Raw genomic sequence first — 16,560 nt, forward strand, 5'->3', positions numbered from 1 at the left:
CTACCACTGAAACTATGCTAGGTTGATGCATTTAAAAGCCAAGTTTCCTATTATGCTAGTCTTTAACCACAAGCCAACTTGATTTCAAGAAATATGGAAATGTGTAAGTACGATCATTGAGAGAACTACAGACTCGATATGAACTTGACAAAAAGTAGGGAAGTTTACTTCTATTCTTTGTGGATAGTTTGAAAAGATCACTGAGCAATCTGAAAAGAAAGGCACAAGTTGGAGAGAATAATAAAAAGATATCCATCCAGAGTACCACAATGTCTGACGAAATGGAATGACAAGTGGAAAATAACTGTAAGATGGGGAAAAGGCAGTAAAAAATGCATTGTGTTACAGTTTCTAAAACCTGCTTCAATTCATGAAACAAATGCTGCTGAGCAGTGCCAAGGTGCGTAACGTTCACATAAATCTCCTATGTCAACAAATGAGAAACATGTAAAACCTTAAGAAACGCTATCAGAAAATACTCGATTTGTTAGGACCATTGAGATCACTAGAAAGGCAAGGAGATGAAATTCAGCAAAAACAAGGCAGATCCTACACTTTGATTATAACAACCCCATGCAATGCTACAGGCTTGGGGCAGGGCTGGAAGACCATGCAGAGGAAAAGGACCTAAGGTGTTGGCTGATGCTTACCTGAACATGAGCCAGCAGCATGCCCAGGTGACCAAGAAAGCCAATGGCATTCCGGCTTGTATCAGAAGTAGTGCTGCCAGCAGGACCATGGAGGTGATCGTTCCCCTGTACTCAGCTCTGGTAAGGCCATACTTAAATTACTGTGTTCAGTTTTGGACATCTCACTACAAGAAAGACATCAAGGCCCAGGAGCATATGCATAGTAGGGTAATGAAGCTGGTGAGAGGACTGAAGCTTGAGTCTTACGAAGAGTGTCTGAGGAAACTGGGATTATTTAGTCTGGAGAAGAGGAGTCTCAGAGGAGACCTTATTGCTCTCTATAACTTCATGAAAGGAGATTGTGGCAAGGTGGGGGTTGGCCTCTTCTCCTGGGTAATAGTGGTAGGATGAAAGGGAATGGCCTCAAGTTGTACCAGGGGAGGCTCAGGTTGAATATTAGGGGAATCTTCTCTGAAAGAATGGTGAGGCACTGGAACAGGCTGCTGTTGAGTCACTGTCCCCTGGAAGTGTTCAAGAAATGTATAGATGTGGTACTAGGAGACATGGGTTAGTGGGGAAATATTGGTGATGGGTGGACAGTTGGACTAGATAATCTTAGAGCTCTTTTCCAATCTTAATGATTCACTGATTCATCAAAGGATCCACCCACATCATTCTCTGTTTTTATTTTTTGCAGTAAACCATATCCCCAGAAAATGTATTGACTTTTCCTATAACTGACACACAATTTTTCTGGTCATTTAGACTTGTTCTTCAGCAGTTGCTTCCTTTCTTTTCTATGGGTTAACTAAGTTAAGCTTTAAAGGGAGGAAAGAAAGAATTACTTCAGTCAGTTTCTTCCCAAAATATAGATGAGATCTTATTATGTCACTATAGTAATGTAATAAGCACTGCTCTCTTGTTGAAAACTGTGCATATTTTTATACAATTATTCTGAACTCTTGTAGTTCAGATTGAAATTGGTAGTAAATAACTAGAACATCTAAAAATGGATCCAAAATCCTGGGATCAAAATACCTTCTGGAACAAACAAACCCTATTGTTGACGGAAATTCTGATCCAAAGAGAAAGTGGGGTCAAAAAGAGTCAAAAGAGGAAGAAGGAGGAATAGATTTGTTTTGCTTGAAGGACAATCATAGAAGTAATTTTGGATTTTAGGGGAGTAGGTGAGGGGACAAGAAAATATAAATGCTGAAATCTGAACCACGCAGTCTTTGCCAACAGCTCTTGATACCTTTTTGTCTTTTGTTCCCTATATTTGTATTGAAGATTTCCTATGTAAGATGGTATAAAAGAATGAGTAAGGAACTTCAACACTTGTCTTCAATTAATCATTAAGCAATGTAGTGTAATTTGTTCAAGTTACTCTGTGATGTGCAAAGCGTGAGCAGCCTTTGGTAGCTAGCTGGACAAGAGACGTGGACTCCCTGCAGCATGGTATAGATCGTTATAGCTCTTTCCTTTTCTTTTAAGCTTTTCCCTGTTTTCCTGATCACAGAGGTGACAGCAATTACAGTGTTTTGAGGAAATGCATAGGACCCAGTGAATTCATCTGTTCAAAAACGTGAACAATTTGACTGCCTTTTGTATGCAGTTAGAACTGGTATATGTGTTTCTTTTTTTGGTTTCTTTGGTCACATAAAGAAAGATGAATAAGTAATAAAATCAAATTCCTGTGAATATCTCTTTTGGATATAGATTCTAGTTTTTTAATCCAACTTTTGAAGGAACTAAAGAAGCCTTAAATCTATAAATTATGACTATGCCAAGAGCATTTCTGATACACTTTGCAGTAATGTAAATATCAAGTAAATATTTTTCATGTGTCTCATTTCCACCTTGCATGAATATTTTCAACTGTGATTGACCTCTCTTGATGAAAGAATTTCAATGTTTTGAGCATCATACCAAATGTATAGATGTTTCAAGTCAAATCCTGTTTCAGTTCAGAAAATCTTATACAAACAAGCTTGTAGAATATATTGATAAGGAAAGCTTATTAAAAAAAAATTCAAAACAAAACAGAAAGTGAATGTACAAGTAGCAAAATAATATTAGGAAAACTTGTGTTGGAATGATTGCTTCTGAAGGCAAAAGAACAGCGTGCTTCAGAATTCAAAATTATTAAATTTTCAGTTAAAAAAAAAAAAAGGCCAACTCAACTATAGCAAGGGGGGACATTTACAACAACAAATGAAAGGTATTACATATTTAATGTAAGAGGATGTGGAAAAAGGTATGTCATAATTTGTCCAAGGCTCTTTTCTGCTTGAAAATTTGGGTTTGAAATTTTCTGCTGAACATGAAATACAATTCAATTATTGCTGAATTTTATGGTGAGCCAGTGCAGTAAGTCTGTTCTCATCATCATACTGAGTGGGCTTACTTTTTCTCCTTGACTGTTGTGGCGTCTGTCACAAATACAATTCCAGATTGACATGTGTGTGCTTTGCGGTGATGTTGCTCAAGAACTGTCCTTTTGAGAGGATCATACGTATTTGTTTGTCTTGTGGGTGCTATTTAAAAATAATCTGAAATGCTTCTCTAAGTTTCTATTTGTGAGCTTGTTTACTTAGGTTATTTTCCAAAAGGCTGTCTTCTTCCAGTGAATTCTGTTCTTGTTTTAGCCATATCTTTTAAACTGGATGACACAAATCACAGGAAGGAAATTCAGGTAGAAATGTAAGTTTCATGTGTAAACAAAAAAAAGGAAGGAAAGAATCCAATGTATATCTGCTTTAACGGGGGAGAAGAGAACTTTGAGAGAGAAATAGGAGAGAAAACTTCGAAAAAGACCAAACTGTTTGGAACAAATATCGAGTCCGTGAACATAGATTGTTTGCCCTTTCTCTCCTTAGAAGTAACTCTGGATAAATCTCCTGACTTCAGTAGAATTATGCTAGATTTACAATGCATTGAGTGAGAAGAGCTCAGACTCCTGTTTGGTAAATATTCTTTTTATGGCCTGCAGATAAATAAAATATGCATGTATTTTGCATTGTGCACAGCAAATATTCCCATTGAGATCCGCATTCAGAAGGCTAAATACATGCCAATTTAAAGAGGGCATCCTTGTCAGGAATTATCAGCATAAATTTTTTTTTTAATAATTCTGTATGTTCTAGAGATGAAGAAATTTTATGCTTTATTTCCTCTTATGCTTATGATCCTCTTATTTTCCCCCACTGTTCATGTAATTATGTTGCCCAATCGTTTATGTTCACGTACCCTTACACGCTTTCTACATTTTTTCTTCATAGCGTTTGCCATTGCAATTTAGACAAAAATATTTTCCTCAAATGTCTTTTGTATAAAGACAGCGAGGAGCTTCTTCTTCTGGAAAAGAATAATTCTCCTGACACCGATTGTTGACCTTTTTTTCCCTTTCTTTGTGCTTTGTTTTGTTCATTTAGTCTGGCTAAAATTGCATACATATTCATATATTGTAATAAGAACAAAGCATTACTCTTGGATATTTTCCATAAATTTGTTCTCATAAGCAATTTGATAGACATCTACTGTACCTGTAATGGGGGAAGTTTGCAGTAAATCAGACTGCCTGGTTTAGAGAACTAGAATTTATTAACCTATTTCCAAAAGAGCGAGTATTACCTGTGAGATTAGAACAAAATCGTCACTGTTTTCTATTTTAGAGCAGAAGCATTTTATAATCAGAGTGTGTCATCTAATTGTGGCAGAATTTATTATGTTTTATTAAAGCAAAATCAATTTATCTCATAGCATTAATTGTGCTTAACATTATGGTCAGTCAAAAAGACTGGAAAGCACCAAGCACATTATAATTATGTTTTTAACTGGGATTTTCTGCATTAACTGTGATCCACTCCTTGTGCTAACTACAAAAGAGTAGTCAATATGTGAAAGTAACCATTATGCTTCTGTACTGAGAGTTTCTAGCAGTTGCATCAATTAACTGGTCTCACTAATAAACTTTCTATTAAGTGCTCCTGTGTTACCTCGAGACAAGATGTAGAATCCTCAGCCAGAATAACCTGTCACTCCGGAGTGCTGGGCAGCAGCAGGATATGAGGCTGGTAGGACTATGAGCTGATGTATGCAGTTACACTCTGGGCATGAATTGAGTATTTAATATGTCCAGAAGAATAATTAATGTCCAAAATGAGGAGTTATCTAGGCTTTTTTTTTCTTTCTTTCTTTCTTTTTTTTTTCTCCCCCCTTTTGGGTCCACAAAGCTCTGCCTGTTTTAACTTCTTGTTATGGTTTTGTTTTGTTTGTCTTAGGATTTTTGTGAATATATGCATGGGAATACTTCTGCCCTTACTAGGAAGAAAACCTACACATCAGAATATTCAAGAAATAGTATATAGTATATATGTAAATAATATATATCTTTTAATTTGGGACTTTCCACCACTTTGAATACCTTTACATACTGTTTAGATCTGACTGTATTTCTATTGAATTGAGCCCTGTCTTACAAAATGAAGAAACTTAGAAACAATATTCTTCACTTGGCTCCTTATTCAATTTCAGCATCAAAACTTGGTTGAAAAGAATTATTTTATTTTTGTTTCTTTCTACTCAATTTCATGTTTGAGATCTCATAATTGCACAATTTCTTTATACTGGTCTCCACAGAATAACAGGGGAAAGGTTAAACAAAGACAGAGGTTAAACAAAGACGAAGTGCCCTTTGAAAATGTTTGGTTTTTTTTTTTTTTCCCAGTAATGTTACTTAAATATACAAATATCTGTTTAAAAATGGAAAGCATTTAATTGAATTGATGATATCCTTTCAATTCAGATGCTCCAGTGATATCTTTAGTATTCTGAGTACTCCGGACAATGCTGGAGCAAATGTTTGTACGCTGTCATACTTTGTATAAAATAGCAATACTTATTTCTTCTGAAGAGTTCTGTGGATGAGATTCTTGGCCCCAGAACAAGCCATTTATGAAATCCATTCTGGTGGGGCCACTTGCAGTGGATCACTCAGGAATTCATAATCAGCCGAGTTTTACTGAAACATACACTGGGGCTGTAATGGCACTACATTTTGATTTTTTGCTCTAGTTTAGTCTGTGACTTGGAACACTTCTCATATATGCAAGAATGTATGAGAGACTGAGCAGACACAAATATATTTTCAAAACGAGGAGCTATGGTAAAGCACTGTTCTCATTGAAATACAACACTATTATAACATCCTAATTTTCCACAACTTTCAGAAACTTTGCAGCCAGTTTTTGAATTCTGAACTAAAAATTGCTTTGTTGTCTGTAGTCTCTGTGTAAAGACCTGAAATCTGATGATCAAGGTCTTATCAATTACATCTCTTAATGCTGGGGAATAGTGGGGACATAAAGTTTCAGATGAACTGTAACACGGTCAAGAGGAAGTCTCTTGTGATTCTGTGGCAGGACTTCCTGAAGCTATTACTGTCATGGTGAGAAATCACAGTATACTGTTTGTAAAGGGTTTGTCTAAAGAATTTATTTTCCTATCGATTACCAAATACAATTTTGTGAGTAAATTATCAGGGTTTTTTACATACTCTACTACCCAGCTTTTTTGAGGGAAAAAAAAAATAATAATTTCCTTAATCACATTTATCCTAGTGCTCATTAAACTGTACACTACACACTGGGATGTTTTTACCTGCAATCTCCTGAAACCATCATGGACACGTGGATCTCATGGATACAGAGAAAATATCTTCCCTCTTTATTTCTGCCTTTTGACATAATGTTTTAAACTGCAAGATAATATAAATAGGAAGAAATTCTGCTGTGTTGACATTTCATATTCTTTATTTTACTACTGTATGTCTTGATTTAATGTCAATTTAGCCAATTATTTTATTAAGTTCTAGTTTCATTGTTTGAACACTGATCACAGTAACCCACTACAAAGCATGTTCTGGAAACAAACAAACAAAAAGCTTCAGTTTTGTTCTTCAGCATTAACGCTGAGATTCTGTGCCAGGAATGTTGCTGCACAGGAAGATGCTTCCTGTACCTCGATTACTATTTTTTTCTATCTAAGTACCAGATAAAGATTCCCATTTTAAAGTAAGCAATTGCTCAGAAAGAGAGAAAAGTTGGTCAGGTAGTAGAAAACAGGGAATTTCAAATTCCTTGCTTTCACAAAATGTGGCATTCACTCTTATGAACTAGTAGGGGAACTGCTAAACTTGATCAGTAGCAAGGAGAATTGTAAGAAACAGAAAGATGTGGTATGTGGGCAGGAGCACAAAACTTCTGCAAAGCACAGAAAAGCCATGTCATTTGCCAACAGAAAAAGAAAATATGTTCAGAATTCTGCTGTACCTTTCAGGGATGCATGAAAGATGAGGTGTAGAACTGAAGAAGTTCTGCAAATCAGTCTCTTATTCTTCAAAAGAATAAATCTGGGAAGAATTGCACAGTACATCACCAAAAGTATAGCTCATAATTACTCAACGCATATAAATGTTAAGGATTGCAAAGATTGCAGTGGGTTATGTTGTTGTGGGTATGCTACAAGAAAAAAAAAAGTCAAAATTATGTAATAATGAAGAGTCTTAGAAAAGTCTGAAATTCTATGAGAACACAGGTATTTGTACTAAGACCAATTTAAATTCAACTAGCAATGTAAAGCCACCTTAACTGGAAGATAACTCTCTTACACTGCCAGATGTGCATAAGTTAAAAACTAAATTTTACTCGTAATCTTTTACTGCTCAGTGCAGACAGACTGGCTGCTCCTTGCAGAAGATGAGAAAGGTTTTGTTCCGAAAGGAAAAAAAAAAAAAGGGTAATAAAAGACAAATGAGAGAAACCTAAACTCAGGCAATGTTTCTTAAGATAAAGAACTTCAGGATTTGAATAGAATGCACATCTTTTTCAAAGATCTAGTATGATGAGAGAGATCCTTTAGTTTTCTCTCTATCAGCTCCTGTCAAATGAAATCACTTCTTCCAGATAGAAGACCGTACTCTAAGCAAGCTATTTTTCAGTCCCAATAGGACTAATGTGATTTTATGTAAATGTTTCGACACAAACTAAAATATTGTGAAAATTAAAATATTGTGAAACCGTACATTATTATATCTGAAAGGGATGTTGAAATCTTGATTCATGGTAGTGGTACTTCACAGTCCGATTATTATAATGCATTTCATTTTGATCTTTCCATCTCTCTTGAGAGTCTCCAGCAAATGGTCCAGAAATTCAGTTAGGCTTCTTTTCTATTAGAGTTGTCACTAGCATAGCTCTTGAATTCTTTATAAGTTTTGCCAGTGTAATCCAGAATGAAGGCCTGCTTTTGACCTTCAAGCACTGGTAAGGCCTTGCTTAAACTTATTTTTTTACCTATATGTCTTCTGGCCTTCGTACTCTTTCCTTCAGTCATCAGCCAAGCTGCCTTTTCCAGCCTGCTCTTGTCACTTTGAGGTAATGATTGCAAGTGTATTGATGCAGTAATGGCAACTCTGAAACTCCTCATTAAACTGGTTGCATTTTGAGTTCTGAAACAGGATAGCATCTTGTGTAACTACATTTGAATCAGTAGAAGTAATAACTGTGGTAGCTACTTGGTGATTCATTACCTTTGTTTAAATATCTTGTCCCAGAATGCCATATTTATAATTAAAAAAAAAAAAGGCATGTAATATTTTAGAGTTTGGTTATGACGTATGGACACATTGACATGAAATTTTATGGTGGAATTAGCTACAGTATTTTCTTAGTTATTCATACATCTTTTGCAGCTTTTATATTTCTTCCTTACAGAATATTAGTAATCCAGGTAATGTGAAAAGAAGTATTACATGATAGTAGTTTTCATATCAGAAATGTTAGGGCTTTCTATATTCCAAGTCTTAGCTCTGAATTGCATTTCCTTCGCTCTTTACAGACACGCTTGTTTTACTGCAACAGAGGCTTTTTTAATCACTTCAGAAAACAAAGTGGAGGATTTGAGGCCTTCATTTAGTGACTCTTTAATTTCTGTCTCTTTAAAATCAGCATGAATCTAGCATAAGTATATTGATGTTCTGGTAGAATAAAACTTACAAAAGAACAAATCTGGGCAACTGAAACTGAATGGTTGGAGTGCATCTCTTCTGGAAAGTAAACATTTTATTTTTTTTAGTTCTTATGTGAAATTTTAAAGATATCCTTTTGTAATATTTGAGAGATAATAATGGGTATTGCATGGTTAATGCAACAGAGTAGCTGTCCTGTTTTTCTTTTCTTTTTTTTTTTTTTCCTTTCTTCACATTCACCTCTTCTTGAACAGAAATAAAAGGTTCAAGGCTTGTCAGCATCAGTTTATAGATAGCTGTTTAAAAATAATGAGATATTGGGTATTGTAAGGCTCAGGGCTGTCTTGCCAGACTCATTTATTTCCATTCACCTTTTGTCAGAATTGCAGACAGGAGACATTCAATTAAAACTTGTCACCTGTTGCATGTGACCTAATTTGTATTTGTGAGTATCACAGATTAGGATACTTGACTTCCTCTGGAACCATTAAAAAATGGAAAGCAACCAAAGTATTCTTAAAACACTTCTTGCCATATTTTCTTCACATGAGCATATTTATTTCTGGACAATTTTTCACTGAAATCCACTTGTGCTAAAAAATAACAGAATTTATTTACACTAAATCTCATTTCCATGGGAAAACTAAGGGGATTTTATGCGTGTTTTTTGTGTTTTGGTGCAGCAGTAGCAGTGCTCAAAAGTTCAGCATGCAGATGATTAGTTCATGCAAAGTTTATGTTCTTTTCAAAAGAGGTTGAGAACTGAGCTGTGTAAAGTAACACATTTAACAGTTCCTTTGTCAAACAAACAAACAATCAAAAGCTCTTCTGGGATTTAATGTAAGAGACTTTTTTTTCCAATTTCTATGGCAAAATCCAGCCTGCTTCCAAGAAAAAAACAAAGTTTTGCCAAAATATTACTGAGATTTGGTTGCCTAAGGACATTTTTTTTTCATTAAACATGGGCAAAGTCTTTAATGAAAGAATAGCTTGAAACAATATCTTACAAACAGTGCGTTTTTCTTATTTGATTTTTCAACCTGGAAAATTGTTTTGGCTAATAAAAATCAGTTGCAAATTTTTGTTGGAGGAACAGATAAATTATGCAACTTAAAGTCAAAGAGTAACTTAGATATTACAATAATAAACACTGTCTTGTCTTTCCATTTATAAGCAGCTCTTGAAATAAACCACTTTAATCCCATAATAACAAATATTTTCAAATTCTGACTGTATGTAAAGTATGAGAATGATTTTTAGACTTCCTTTGCTACACTAAGTAATGTGTTTAATAGTGCAGATAGCTATTGGAAGGCAAGATGCTAGAGCCTTCCCCTGCTAGTTGTTAATTCAACTGTAGATCGGCAAAGCTTTAACATGAGTCATAGCTTTTATCTACTTTGATGACTTAGGGCTCTGTTTTCAAACTATTGCCTGCCTAATGGACACATATTTTACACATCTTGATGAATTCTTACCTGTGCGTGGTATTATCCAAATACCTTGTAAAACTGATTTCAGAAGCTCTCCAGCATCCTTACAATTCAGCACATAAAGCAAGTATGCAGACCTAGAAGAAAAGATAGCTCTTGTTGTGCTTCTTCTTTGTGCTGTGCTACTGACTGTACGTTTCCATGAGGCTGTGAAAAGTCTTTTGTGGTTTAAAGTGCACTGCAGATCTTTCAGACTTTGAGGTTAATGTACTGGCGTCATATTTATCTAATCCCAAACTATAGAGATAACTGAATTGTCTAAAGAGGAACTAGATGACCATGCATTCGTATCTCTGAATACACGTCTGTGCTCATGGCGGAGAAATCAACTGGTTTTCTTTCTCTGTGAATGTGTGAAACCCAGATTTTACAGTATTCACCCAAGTTTAGCCTGCAGTTTTAACAGGCACGGTGTGATCAAATGGAACCAGAACACTCCACCAAGATTTTGGCCCAAAGGAAAGCCGCATCAGAAACTGCCATTAAAATTCCTCCCTCTTGCTCTTTCCAGTTTTGCTGTTAATCTCTTCTTGGTTTTTATTTTAATTTTTTGCCTCTCCTACTGATGTTCTTCTAGTGCTTGGCAAGGTGCAATTTTTTGGAGTCTATTCTTACTAGTAAATATAAAATTTTACATGTAAAATTTAAAGCAATGCAGAAATCCTACTAGCAGCTGCATAAAATGGACCTTACCCAGTTATGTGTCCCAGAAAATGAGATGGGAAGATACATACTCCATACAGAGTGCTGTGTTAGAGGAAGAGAGGCAAATTATGAAGGAATACATGATATAATTGGAGCACTGCTTGGATCTGTGTAGAAAAATAACAGATAGTTAGAAATGATTATCATATTGAGGATGTGTATCACAAAACGAATGATGTGTTGGGACAAGGGCACTCTTTGTGATTATATAATGCTGGTCACAGTGGGGTACCTGTCACAAGTGAATGCTTCAGGGCAGTGTGAGAAAAGTAGTACAGAAAAGGAATAACAACATGCAACAGCATTGGTGAGGGAAGAATAGGCAACTTAAAACAGGTGAAAATGGGGAGTTCAGATTTGCCAGCGTATGTTTGGCTGGAAATTTCTGGAGGGTGGCTCATTTCTGCAGCTAGTCTTCAATTATTTCTGTGCAAGACTCCACGGATGTTTTCTCTTTAGAGAGTTTGTGCCCAGTATTATTCTGTTCTATGTTGGTAAGCAGCTGACAACCTTTGTGCCAAGATGAGCTTGATGAGCTCATGAGTTGTGTTTGTTCTAAGACATAAAATGAATGTATTGCACTTGACTGTTGAAGTCACATTATAAATGGTAGCGGGAGTGTTCTTTCTGTTGGTACCAAAATAAGACTCTGTGTGGTCAGCCTTGTTATTCTCATTTGGGGTTTTGTTTTTCTGCTGAAGAATTTCAAAATGAAGCTCAGTGCTGTCTTCAGTGGAACTTTGTTCACTGATACTAATGGAAATTTTAACCCTAAACAACTGTAATGATAGTACCTCAGTGCAACCCATTCTCAGCTCTGATGTTAGTTTATATAGATGGGATGGGTACCTTTCTTTACACTTTACAGCTGAGGACACTGATAGGGTGAGTGAACTAAGCTGCTGTCTCTGAGCTGTTCCTGGCAAGTCACATACAGAACTAAGTCAGGAGTCTGCTTAACATCCCCCTGTGCTGTAGGTAGATGCCACAATATCCTCTTTAATAATCTAAGTAAAGAGTATGTGTTGAATTAGAGCAATTAACTTTGATGAAGATCTCAGGCTTTCTCAACAGAATTGCTTTTTTTTTTTTTTTTTTTTTTAATATAGAAGGCATCAGCTGTTATCATTTTGAAATCAGATAAATGTAACTTCTTGTAATGAATTTTCTTATGCAAGCTATGGGAGTTATAGGAAAAAAATTGTACAGACTTACGAACCTCTGGATTTCAGTTTGCTATCTTCCAAACTACTGTAAGTTTTTACTAAATATGAAGCTGGTATCCTTCATTAAGGAGTGTCTTGCATTGTTTCTCCTATAAAGACTCTTGGGAAGTAACATACCATTTAGCATGTGTTAGATTAATCTAAGAAGTTGGTGTTGAAAAATTTACTTGAGAGGAAAGCTTAGAAGATCCCTATCAGTTTTAATTAAAGGGTTATAAACCTCTAATTTATTTTCTTTTGCTTTAAAAATGTTTTTGCTTTAAAATTGGAATTGGTTATACTGTATTTGTGTAATTTAAAATTGTGCAGAACCAACTGCTTTTCTTTTTTCAACAAATAGCTATGATTAATAGTATATATGTATGTATAAAGGTGAGTGCATGGTTCTACATACAGTTTTGTGATATTTTTCTGTGTTCCCTTTCACTGACCATGTGAATGGCTTGAATGTGTATCTGCAAATGCAAGGGAGGTTAAAAAAAAAAAAGGTTCATCTTGGTAGATTTATATTATTTTAATTTAAGCTTCAGTTCCATTACTTTTTGATTAAACATACTTCTATCTGGTGCTATCCATCTTTATCACTATGAAATCTGTTCCCAAACAGAAAGAAAGATAGCATCTGAATTATGCAGAAATCATTTTCTATCTACTTTTCTTCAAATGCTGGGCAGACTTTTTTGTAATCCCACCAATATCGTGTCTTGCTCTAATGCTTTGCCTATTTCTGAATATACTACTGTCAAAGCTTGGTCTTTTGCTGCTTGTTTTTAAAGATGTGTTTACTATGAATTTGTATCAAATATTTTAGACCAACAACCAGTCAAAAGCTTGATGATGACAAAGATGAATACTATAAGTAAGATTTTTTTTCCCATAATTATATATTGATCTGTTTGGGTTGTGTGATTGGTTAGTTTTATTGTTTGCATAATTTTATTCACAAAAGTGTAATTGGTAAAGTACAATAAGAAATATAATTAGTAAGTCAGGAGAGTTAAATGCACAGCCTTCTACAGTGAATTAAACCAAATTTTACCGTGACATGCAGGTGATCACTACCAAACATCCTGGTGAGCCAAAAACATGAGCACTGTTACCATGGCCAGTGCACTGCATTATGGTCACAGGCATTAGTTGGGAACTTAAGCCAAGTTCTGTGTTTCACCTTCACAGACATTAATGGCTCTTCTAGGGAAATGAAAACACCACGTGTGCAATGCCTTCACTCCAAGTATGAGAGTACAAAATTAAAGGCCATCTTCCTTGGTTCAGTTACTGTGGGCTCTTGCAGGCTGATGTCATGCCAGGTCAGAGAGTGGAAGATAGGACAGGAAAAGGAGAAACACAAGAGATACAGAAGAAATAGAGTTAAAGCCAAAAAACGAGATCTAGCTTTGGATTCACGGCTGTTTGATAAAATGGCATTTTTTCTACCAAAACCCAGTCAATTCTTTTTATTTTTTCAGAATGGAAGAGTAGTGACAGGTGTTTCCCTGTTGATTGGCAATGCATAAATTCGATGCTGTCATCTTCTTGTGCACATAAACTGTAATTACTTTGGTGGTAGCTTCCCCACAGCCCAGAAGCCCGTTCTGGAGCTGTTTCCTACGAGGAAGAGAACAAGGAAATGGGAAATAGTAGCGTAGAGCATAATAATGGCAATAGAAAAGTATATACTGACGTTTTTCATGGTTATAGGAAAATCTGTTGTCTCAGAAGTAAAAACGCTTCATTGTTTTGTAGGATCCGCCATCCTTATCCCTCTTTCTTGTTTTGTCTATCAGAACACCTATGGTTTATTTTAGGAAATTAAGCTCCTCTCTTTGTGTACCAAATAGGCATCGGAATGCTTTATTAAAGCAATGGACAATTTGAAAGTAAACTACAGATGTTAATTCGTTATTGCTGACATAAATGAATGCCTATACAACTTCTTTCAAACTCTCATGCACCATTTTGGGTTTTTAATCCACGTACAGGTCCTAATTTTACTAAGGTACTTACTTTATGTTCTCTGGCCACAATACTTAAAAACAATGTTTTTCACTTCTTTAGACTGTACATAGCACCAATTTTTTTCTGAAGTTCTAATTCTCTCTGTATTTCGTCTTCATAATGTTAGCCTTGTGTATCAATGGTTTTTGTTACAGCTTTGAATTTTTGCATCTGCTGAAGAAGACTTAAGCTTAAACTTTCTCGTAATGGAATCTAAACTCCTTAGCTGTTATTAATACTATGTAAAATTGAACAAATGATTTTCACTAAACAGGAAATTGTTTTATACTTTAGTCTTGCATGTGTAAAAATCATGTGTAAAAACAGCTTTCAAATACTTGCAGTGCTGCTTTTCCTTGCTTCTAAAATTACTGTTTGAAATAAGTACACATTTTAAATAAATCCTGAAAGGCAGTAGTTAGAAGATTGCTTTGTTAAAATTATCTTTATAATACATTTAATGTCATGTTTGCTTATTTTCCCAACATAGGTGTCCGCCTAGATAGAGTACGTGGAGGTCGCCAGAAGTACAAGCGCAGAATAGATGCAGAGAATAGCCCATACCTGAACCCTCAGCTAGTTCAGCCAGCAAAAAAGCCATGTGAGTACACCAGATAAATGAAATTTCTCTTTGAATACAAGGGATTGACTCGTAGCCCTCTTTGGTGGGCACCTTCTGACTGGGGCAAGATTGTGGGCAAAAGATATTACCGTGAATACAATAGGCATTTAGCTGTTAACCTACTTTGTTTTAAACATGCTCATCCTTTCTCAAGCAGAGTCGAGCACAGAACATTCCTACCAGTGGAAGTGTATAAAAGTATCGTTTATGCAGTGCAAATTTTACATTTATGTGTTATCTTTATTTTCAGTAGTATATAAAATGGTTCATACTGCGATCATTAGTTCATTGAAGCTTCTAGTTTCAGATTTCACAAGAAAGTGATTTTTGTAGTTTTCACTAACTAAATGAGTTTGACTGCTCAACATCCCAATGAAAATACATTAAGAGCCTCATTAATTTATACTCATAGATTAACATATTACCTAGCATTAGATTAAAACAGCAATATGCCACACTATTAACAAGCATAGATTGGTTGTTAGGGCTCTAGTATCCTTATAAGCATTATGGTGGTTTTTTGTGTGTGTTGTTGTTTTGTTTTCATGGTGTCCTTGATTTTATCTTGCCAGGCTGAAATTAAAAGAGAGAGAGAGAGCTGATCATCTCATTGCCAAAATACAAGTTCCATCCTCTTTGCGATTAACTAAAAATAGTTAGGGGTTTTGCTTTGCAGCTTATATAAACTCAAGCAGTGACTGTACTAATTCCATGAAGTAAATTTAATAGCATTATAGCTGTAGTGCAAGATGCTCGTGTATTAGCTTGCAAAGGCATACAGTCTGTATTAATGGCTATAAACTTCAAATTCAAATCAGAATTCACGCATCCAGTTGCTTGTGTTAGAGAGGTTAATTCTCTCTTAAAAGTAGAGAAATAAACCAGACAAATAAGGAGAGAATACTCTTCCTTCTTTTGCATTTCCATCTCCCACTCTGCATCTGACAGAAAAAGACAACACGCACTTCAATTTTAGTCTCTTGAAAATACCTGGCTGTATAGAAAATGGAATTTGTTTCAGAACATGTTCCCCAGTAGGGGACAGTGCTGTGTGCAATACGTTTGAGCATATGGGGTTCTCGAGAGCAAATAAACAGTCTTTGAACTGTAAGTGAAAGGGCATTTTAGCTGTGTCAAAGAAAAAACAGCCAGTTTTATATAAAATTAAGGCTTAAGTGAACATATGGCATAGTTTCCTTTTGCCTTTCCAAAAAACATTATGCTGATTATATTCCTTCAATTGTCCAATCTGGCATCTTCTACTCAGCCTACATAAGCTGTCCCACCGTTCTGTAAATACAATCTAGGGCTGCACTAAGCAGATTTTGCACATTATAATAAAAACTTTCTGATAATACAATAAAATTTAATAAACTCTAATGCTTAATTTCATTAGAGGTTTAGTTTTCCTGGGTGCACAGATTGTCAGTTTTTCATTTACTTGATATTGTCATTGAGTAGAAATGCTGATAGCCTAGCATACCAAAAAGCCAAAACCAAGCAGGGGAAAAAAAAAGCCAACAAAAAACAACCCCAAGCCCTTTGATACAAAGGAGGTTAAAACTCTTGTACTGAAACACAAGAATCTCTGTAAACCCAAGATTACTGCAAAGTAGTGCATTACATTACCTCTAAGACGATAACTACACCAATTTCTGTAAGCTCCATTTGTCTGAGATAAACTAACCTCCTTATAAATCATTACTCATTATCTGAATGCCTCCCTTCATTTTCCTCATCTTGTCTAATTACAAACATTTTTGTAACAAACATTTATAAAACTTAATTTTCAGATCCTGTCAGATAAGTGTCAAGACTTGAAACAGTTGAATCGGTTTTGTGTGGAAGTAGCCTGGGA

General features: G+C 35.4%; 1 protein-coding gene across 4 annotated transcripts in view; it reads left to right on the plus strand.

Annotated features, from left to right (window-relative positions):
• The window catches only part of ESRRG (estrogen related receptor gamma), a gene marked incomplete at its 5' end in the record, with an annotated part of 349,526 nt that overhangs the window by 289,757 nt on the left and 43,209 nt on the right, over positions 1-16,560 (plus strand). For all 4 annotated transcript variants that reach the window (XM_079550576.1, XM_079550577.1, XM_079550579.1 and 1 more), the window contains one exon: positions 14,571-14,681. In XM_079550576.1, coding sequence (XP_079406702.1) covers positions 14,571-14,681 — 111 coding nt within the window. The remainder of the gene's footprint in view (positions 1-14,570; positions 14,682-16,560) is intronic.

Source organism: Tetrao urogallus, assembly GCF_951394365.1.
Source record: "Tetrao urogallus genome assembly, chromosome: 2".
NCBI classification, from domain to species: Eukaryota; Metazoa; Chordata; class Aves; order Galliformes; family Phasianidae; genus Tetrao; species Tetrao urogallus.